General features: G+C 37.1%; 1 protein-coding gene across 1 annotated transcript; it reads left to right on the top strand.

Moving 5' to 3' along the window:
* The first annotated feature begins 1 nt into the window (after position 1).
* On the top strand, positions 2–3958 carry LOC148959730 (uncharacterized). Its single transcript, XM_089110357.1, has 2 exons — positions 2–2899; positions 3291–3958. The coding sequence occupies exons 1-2, from the start codon at positions 2645–2647 to the stop codon at positions 3951–3953; spliced, it is 918 nt and encodes a 305-aa protein (XP_088966483.1). The 5' UTR covers positions 2–2644; the 3' UTR covers positions 3954–3958.
* Positions 3959–9096: the final 5138 nt, after the last annotated feature.

The raw sequence follows: 9096 nt of genomic DNA, 5'->3' as shown, positions 1-9096 counted from the left end.
CTCGAACTCATGACCCCAGACTTTGTACGTCAAGTGCTCTACCCCTGAGCTATCGGGTCGTGCTTTCAAGCCAAAACCCAAGGCCGAGTCATTCACCCGCACTGCCCCTCTCTTTTACCAGATACACAGGTCGGTTATTTTCCCGCACTCTCTATTAATTATCTTCGAAATCCTGTTGTCTGTAAACTTTCTCTTCAACCCTATCCAGTGTCGGGGCTGCGATGGCCCTCCTGGTGTGGGCAGTCTTCTCTCATTCTTCATCATTCTTCTCTCAGCTATCCTCTGCACTTTGTGATGGAGCTGCGATGGCTCCCCTGTGTATCTGGTAAAAGAGAGGGGCAGTGCGGGTGAATGACTCAGCCTTGGGTGTTGGCTTGAAAGCACGACCCGATAGCTCAGCGGTAGACCACGTATATAAAGATATATAGACCCCACGTATTCAAGAGGAGCTGACTTGTAAAATGTCTAGATATCATCGATAAGGTCTAATAAACTTACAGGTAAAGTATGGTCAAGCAATCTTAATTCTTTCAACTGTCCAATAACACACTCTATATTAATTCTTACACGGGCAACTCTTTTTGCATCAGCTATTTCACTGGGGGTTAACTGTTTTTTATCTTTGGCAAATGGTTGTATTTTTACAAAAACGTCTTTTGGTAGGAAGATGCCTGGAACTGTAAAGCCGTTATCAAAGATGGCAATAGATCCCAGAGCAAATTTATTCACTACATTGCAATTTTCTCTGATGAACCAATCCAAAACAGAACCAGAATAAGATTTTGAAATGAAACTGATAGATCCACCTTTAATGCAAAAGATTTACTTTTTGTGGGTGTTGCCACTTTTATAGGTGCTGTAGGTTTGATATTGTGCTTTTGAGTTAAATGGCTTCTGGATGAATTGTTCTGTGCAATCCCCAATTCCTTCAACTTTGAAAAATTCATGGTTAAAATGTTGGTAGTGGAGGGCAAGTGTTTCTTCTGGAGTGGGCCAGTAGATGAAAGGTTCTATCAGTTTCATTTCAAAGCTTTTGTGCTAACAGTACAATGAAGGTAGTGCATGTTTTTGAGGCATGACTTTGAGAAATCTGAAAACGAAATGCAAGATCAGCAACTGCGGAATCTAACTGGATACGCATTAAAATATTAGAATGGTTCAATAGAGTTTCATCTTCAAGTTTCAGTTGTCGAGATGGTCCTGGTTTTTTTGACTACATGGTTTTGATGGACTGTGTTGATATCATTTCACTGTGTCTGACTCTTTTCCTTTGTAATAGGCAACTTTTCCATGTTTCGGGTGAATCTTTTTCACAATAAACATAAACGATTTGGCTGTAGGGCAAACAGTGTACAACTTTATGATGCTTGCATCACTAGAAATTTTCTTAGTCTAATTTTCATTTAAAAAAGTCTTAAAGACAACAATTTGCTTAGATGGGAAGATAAAGAGGAAGAGGAAGGGGAATCTTCTGCTATTTCATCAGCAAGAGGAACAGGAGAAAGTGCAGAGGCTTGTCCTTCATTTGGATGAAGTAAATCGAATTTACAAGCTGTATCGTCAATGCTAGAAAGGATGAATTTAAATCCAATTGCTTTTTTGAAGAAAGTTTGGTTGGTGTGCGGTCTAGTGGTCTTCGCTTTGGAGGGTTCATAGGCTCACCATAACCACGAAAGAAAGCATTGGATAGGGATAATAACTGGTAAGCCATCCAAAAACGAAATGATTTGAACAAACTTAATTATATCTTGTTACCCTGAACAATCTCTTTTTTTAATCCTTCTCCAACAACTTCTCTGTTCATCATTCTCGACCAAGTATTGAAATGCTGAGGCTTGCTAAACCAAAATCGCATCAACAAAGAGCTATCAAGTTTAGCAGTATGTTCCTTTCGGACGTATTTTTCAGAATATCTACGATCACTGTCACATTCAGCCCAGTGGTGTGATTTGCCCATATTTTTTCTCATAAAACGAATAAACTGGTGACTTTTGCTTGATGTAAACAAAACTGCTGTATTTTTGACTTGGTTGCTAAGGCCGTCAAAAGTTGTTTGCCCCCTGGCCATCCCAAAATGCAGTGGGTTTGAAAATGGTGTCCATATAAAGAAACAGGTCTATTGCAAATCAGTCATGCTGATTGTTGAAATCCCTCTAAAAGTCTAGTTTGTCTTGCACATTTGGTTTCCAACTGACTGTGTTACCACATTAACGAAATTCCTTAATTAATGTAACTGAAAATGCACTTAAAAGGAAAGATTTATGTAATTAATTTATTTAAAACTCTTTGAAATTCTTTGAAAAAATTACTTAAATTAATTTTTCCTAATTTTAAATGTCTTACTTTAGTCTCGTGATTTTGTGTAATAAAATAGTTCACAAAATCTCTAAAATCTCAATTGAGAAAAAGCATCGAGCAACTGGTCATTTTCAGGGGAAAATGAAAACACAAAAGCAAAAACCTGGAAGATTAAAATCAAACCTAACATCTTTGAAAGCAGCATAGTCATAAGAAATAGCTAGTCTGGAAACGAACAATAGGCTCTTGTTATATGTTTTTGTCCTTCGTTCCGCTAGGTCCCAGACCTCCGTAAGTGCAATCGGGCTTTGTTTGCTTTTCGCGATGATGTTGTAAACTGTAAAGTATGCCTGGAAGTAATTGCGCGATTTATGGTTGTGGAGCGTGTCGAACGAAAAAATACAAGGAAATATCGATCTTTAAGCTTCCTAAAGCTGTGGACGATGAAACAAAGCGATGGAGAAATGAAATTTTGAAGGTCATCACAAGAGATCGAGTTATTGATGTTGGCCTACGAGAACATATAATAGAAGATCGTGTCTACATCTGCGAACAACACTTCAGACCAGATCAACTCTATTATTGTGAGTATAGTTCGAATGTCTATTAAAGGCACGAATATTCGTTATTGCACACGCGTCAAAGATGATAATAACCAGAATTATGTGGTGAAGAATTATGCAACTAGTTTTGTCTGTTCAGGAATGTTGTGCTAGAAAAGGGGGCTTTCGGAAAAAATTCTCACGAAGGCAAAAGAAAATATTAGAAACGCGTTTTCGACAATAACAAGAGGTGATCGAGCCTCCTAAGTGCTATGTATTTATATGTTTGTTAAGGTACTAAAGTTATGCTTGCTCAAAAATCGTTTTTGACAAGACAGTCAGCCTCTGTGAATGTAGTTGTTTTAATGAATATCAATCATTGAAATTTCCATATGTCATTTATAAATTCATTTAGATTCAAATTGCAGCGTGGAAATATGAACAAATTAGAACACAATAGAAGTTCACAAATTTTATAAATTTTTATTATCTATTTGCTTTTTGATTGTACGTCTCTTTTTAGATAATAATCGCAAAACACTTAAAGAAGGTGCTATTCCGACAGTGAATTTACCAGAAAAAAGTCTGCCAAATCAGCCACAAGGATGTAGGTCAGAAAGCCAGATTGCCAAGCGTGAAATTTTGCGTTTTTCATCTCATTCAACAGCAGCTCCATGCTACACAGATTTCAAACAATTTATTAAAAGAGTGGGTGATTTGAAATTGGATATTGAGATTAAAGCTAGCACCAACAGCTGCTATATTGCAAAAAAGGACATTCAGTACACCGTTCCAAAATTTGAAATTGTAGTAGAGGAGAATCTAAGCTTTGCTGTACGTGTGTTTGGGTGGTTGTTAAAGCCAAGTTGCAGTTTTCTGAAACAATCAGGATGTACTTTCAAAAATTTAACTGTATCAACTCTTCTGAAAGATCTTCAAACAGCAGTACTTTGCTCAGGAATTAACACAAGAATTGGCTTTGAGTATCAAAACAAAAGTATGATCCATCATGTTGTTCCCATGGTTGTTTCCTGTATGTCTTCGTCAATGGTAGAGACACCTTTGAAGCAGCAGGAGTACCTGCGTGCAACATCTTGTTTTGCTACAAGATGAGGGTCAATGCTTACCATGCAAATCAAAAGAGCTGTATGAAGCAAAACAGAAAAAGAGAAAATATGACACAAAATGTTCTGCTGCAAAACTCAAGGCACCCTTATCAGCAACTCATCCAGTACGCATCAAATTAGCTCTCCAGGAAAACAGGATAAAATGCAAGCAACTTGAATTGCGGCTTGAGGAGATGAAGAGAGAAATTGACACCAAGGCAAAGCCTGTAAGCAATGACCTTGGAGATGATTTGAAAGAATTATTCAGATCTTGCAATAACAGAAATATACCCCCCTTTATGAAACGTTTCTGGGAAGAGCAACAGAAATATTTGCAGCAAAGACCAAGCCAAGTTAGATACCATCCAATGATTATTAAGTATTGCTTGGCACTTGCTGCAAAGTCTACATCTGCCTATAAGGAAATGAGGTTTGATGAAAAACATGGAAGTGGTGTGCTAATTCTTCCAAGCCTCCGTACACTCAGAAACTATAGACATTACATTCGCCCAAAAAGAGGTTTTAATGATGCTGTCGTCAGTCAGTTGGAGAAAGGAACAAGAGAATTCACAAATGTTGAAAGATACATCATAATTTGCTTTGATGAAATGAAGATACAAGAAGATCTTGTATGGGACAAAAATTCAGGAGAATTGATAGGGTTTGTTGATTTGGGTGACCCTGAAGTCAACTTTGGAACCCTAAAAACAGTTGATGAAGTTGCAACTCATGTGCTAGTTTTCCTTGTGAAAAGTGTTGTAAACCCACTGTCATATAGTTTTGCAACATTTGCAACAACAGGTGTCACTTCAGCTCAGCTTTTTCTGTTGTTTTGGCGAGCAGTTGGCATCCTTGAAGCCGCATGTAATTTATGTGTAATAGGAGCAGTTGGAGATGGTGCATCTTCTAATCATTCATTTTTTCACATGCACAAACAAATGGATGGTAAAGCACAGAATGGTGTTGTTTATGGTGTCAAGAATATTTATGCACCAGACAGATTTGTCTTTTTCTTCAATGATGCCCCCCATCTTATGAAGACTGCTCGCAACAACCTAGCAAATTCAGGCTCAAACAAATCATCAAGGTTTCTTTGGAACAGTGGCATTCACATTCTTTGGAGCCACATAAGTAAGCTATATTATGAAGAGCTTGAATTTGGGTTGAAATTATTGCCTCGTCTTACCTATGAGCATATCAACCTAACACCTTACTCTGCTATGAGAGTAAGGCTTGCTGTACAAATTCTGAGCTCAACTGTGGCCAAGGTTCTTGGTGAATATGGCTCTAGTGATGCAAAAGGCACAGCTGAGTTTTGTTCCCTGATGGATAACTTTTTTGACTGTTTCAATGTCCGCAACAAGCAAGAGCATTTGCAGAAAGGGAAAAGGTTTTTAAAACCATTCGAATCTGAAGATGATGAAAGATTTTCATGGCTAGAAAATGTATTCTTAAAGTTTTTTGCTGACTGGAAGAAATCAATTGAAAACAGAGAGGGGCAATATTCTAAGTCTGAAAAGCAAGCAATGTTTATTTCACGACAAACATACAACGGTCTTCAAAGATCTGTACACTCAGTGATTGAGGCAACAAGATTTCTATTGTCAAAGGGAGCTCATTATGTTTTAACAGAGCGCTTCTGTCAAGATGATTTAGAAAACTACTTTGGAAGGCAAAGGTCCACAGGTCAAAGAAGAGATAACCCCAATCTTCAGAGTGTTGGCTATAATGACAACATAATCAAGAGCCAGTTCAGCATTGTACCAATAGCAGGTAATGTTACTCATGCTGCATCAAAGTTCAATGCTATTTCCACTGAGCCATTACCAAAAAGAAAAAGAAAATGAAAAACACTGAACTTGAGACAATAAGTAAATTTTAAACCTTATATTCATTTTTGATTTAACATTTCAATGTAGTGTTATATAGCAAAAATGAACTTAGTTAATTTGATTGTTTAACATATAATGTCACTGTTTAAAATATGCCTTTAAAGTATTCATGTTAAGGATGCTACACATTATTACCATCATTTGTCCTCTTCAATTCAACTCTTAATGACTTTTTTCTGTTTGCCTTCTTTCTTGATTTGTGTTTTTCCCGTACGTCCTTTGCAAATGAATGTGCACGTACATTCACATACAACTTGATGATCAAGTGAAATACATTTTGCACAATCTCCTCATCAATGTCTAAATAATCTAGGGCAATGTATTCCAGGACATTGAAGTCATACAAGATTTGACAACTGGGTTGACCATTGAAATTTCAATAATTTCATCTGCATTTACAGATTGCAAAGACAGTCCTGCTTGTTTTCTAAAGACCATTTCTACTTGACGAAGTAATGCAGTAGCATGTCTGTTTACCTTCCAAAGACCGGTGTTGTTTTTCAAGTCAACAAAGGACTGGGGTTCATCTGTTTTTGCAGCATTGATAATTGCAAGAGACTGCTCAGTTGCTTCTAAATGTTTAGTTCTACTGCTTCTTAACTTGAAGTATGTCTTTCTAAAACAGCATCCTGCCAAGTATTCCAAACTCTCTACTTCTTTTCAAGATATCTTCTTTAATGGTATATTAACTTCATTAGCACTGCCAGCAAGGTGTGAAAGATAAAGATTTAAAATTTCAGTAAGCAATAAAGTGGTTTCAAATTCACTCAGTGCTCCGAGAGCCTTAACTTCTCTAGAAGACAACTTAGAATAAGTTGTGGAACAGAACTTTTGTAGATCCCCATTGAAAACATCTATAGCAGATGAAAATAGATCTTTCAAAATTAGGCATTCTTCGTTGGTAATACTAAAGGAGCTGAAGTTGGATCGGATTAGCTCTGGAAAGCATTTGTCAGGAGCTAGTTTTCTCCCAGCTTCATTGGCAATTCTCTTTATTTCCAATGGATGACAGAGTTTCCTCTTATGAGTTTCTTCATTTGGAGCATAGTGCACTGTTTTTTCATGCCGCAGTAGTCCACGTTTTGTCTTGAATGTTTTCTCACATTTTTGGCAATGCAGGATTTGGTCTGCAGAATCATCCTAGCAAAGACAAATGCAAAAGATAAAATTTTATCACCCTGCTATATGTATTAAATAAAAAATTTATGTGCTCTACAAAATATTGATTAAAAGTTTCCTCGCATGTCAATTAAAGACTGAGATATAACTTTTTGTTTGGGGGGGGGGCAGCCCTGATAAATAAGTGAAAAAACAGCCGTGTTTTACAAGATAAAAGTGTTTTACTCACAATACGTAAGTTTTCTGGGGGCCCAGCCCGGTATCTCGGTCCTTGATGTCGATTACAGTTTTCTTTTAGCTATAAGATGTCTACGCGGGCGGCAAGAAAATTCCATTTAACACTAACACTTACCAACTCAACACAACTGTTTTAATAAACTGACATAGTTTTAGCGTTCAGATCTGTTACTGACATACAGATATATAGAGTTTGCGCATGGACTGGGCCTACATCAAAGAAAGGTTGAAATAATAATACGGGAAAGTGATACAAAAGTATCAGTACATATGAACAGTACCAACCTCTACATTTGCAAGCAGATCCATCGACTTCATAAATTCATCATCGTTTTCCAGCCATTCGGCGAATTCAGGATCAAAAAGTAATTCAAACTCATCGGCGTTGGTATCACTACTATGTTGTTCCCCTTCCATGATTGAACTAATTGCACCCACGCGTTGTTGCTGTTGTGAAATCAACATCCTCGAAGAGCCGCATTGTTAAAACAATAGCCTATTGTTCGTTTCCAGACTAGCTATTTCTTATGACTATGAAAGCAGTTATTAAAAAACTAGAGCAGACAGCAATTATTTCTGACAACTGTCAAGAAAAGCTGGAGTTCCAATGGCACTAATGCCAATGGCCAAAGCTTCTTCGATAGCTTCGATAGCCAAAGCTGCAGCTTCACCAAGATTCACACAACCAGTGCTTTTGCCTATAGGGGAGAGTTGATGCAGCTAGAGAAAAAATCAATAAAAAAATTTTTGAAAGGGGTTGTTAAAAAACTTAAACAAAAAAATTCTTTTCTTAAAACTTGGCATATTCAAGAACTTCTTGCAAATAAAAAGGAAAATGACATAAACCCTCCACGAATGGAAGTAATTTGCCCTTACCTTGCAGTTTTACTTGACCAAAGCATAAAATGTTGTGGGACAGAAATAAGATCTGGCAGTGTCTCACCATGCTCACATTAGGAGATAATACAGCAAAGTTCCAGCTGCACTAGCATTCTTGGCGAATGTTGATGTCGCTAGAAACAATGTAGATAGTAAATAGCTTTGAAAAAAGCAAACATTTAGTAAACTAAAGCTTTTCGTCTGACACTCTTCAGAGTTTAAAACGTCAGAACATAGATACTCTGAAGAGTGTCAGACGAAAAGCTTTAGTTTACTAAATGTTTGCTTTTTTCAAAGCTATTTACAAGTTTTGTACCACCAAAAGAATGTAGATAGTGTGTGCATTGGTATTGGATGAAATGGCCATTCAAACCATTCGAAAACAGATTTATTGAGATGAGAAACAATTTTCCAGATATGTTGATTTAAGCGAGGGAGCATCAGATGATGAGTCAGCACCTGTTGTGAAAGATGCTCTTGTTTTGATGGCTGTCTTGGAAAGTCCCTTCCAGATATTTTTATTAATTGATGGGTTGCGTGGTGTTGAAGGTGCTAATCTTGTAAATTTGTGTCTGCAGCGATTGTGAAACACTGGAACAGAGGTAGCGTCTGTTACATTTGATGGTCCTTCTTGTAATTTCACTATGTCTACTGAGCATGCTGCTATGCTCAATGCCTTATTATAAAGCCTTGTTTTCCTAATCCTGTTCAATCTGAAAACAAGGTAAATATTCTCTGATATGTTTTCTGATGCTAAAACTAGCTACAATTACTTTTCAGATTGTTGTAAATTTTTTTATAAAATTGTTTATATGTATGGTAAGAAAATGCAAAGAAATTCTACACAAAATTCAAGACCAAGAAGGACTGAGGGTAGGGAATGAAATCTAGATACCTCAATATTAACTGGGGACCACAATCAAAGAAAGTAAACCAAGTGCAAGTGTAGCTGATGCCAATCTGGTTTCCACGCTGCAAATAAAAGGTAATGATATCCATATCTTGACCGTGCACACTTCTAGG

The sequence above is a fragment of the Rhopilema esculentum genome, chromosome 9, assembly GCF_057945365.1.
Source record: "Rhopilema esculentum isolate cy_ngs chromosome 9, ASM5794536v1, whole genome shotgun sequence".
NCBI lineage: Eukaryota > Metazoa > Cnidaria > Scyphozoa > Rhizostomeae > Rhizostomatidae > Rhopilema > Rhopilema esculentum.
This window is presented reverse-complemented; position numbering and strand designations above follow the sequence as displayed.

Bases quoted from the DNA above. Each gene is read 5' to 3' on its own strand.
- LOC148959730 (XM_089110357.1), top strand. From the start codon at position 2,645: ATGCCTGGAAGTAATTGCGCGATTTATGGTTGTGGAGCGTGTCGAACG. The intron at 2,900-3,290 runs GTCTATTAAAGG...TGAACAAATTAG, and splicing joins ATTGTGAGTATAGTTCGAAT to AACACAATAGAAGTTCACAA.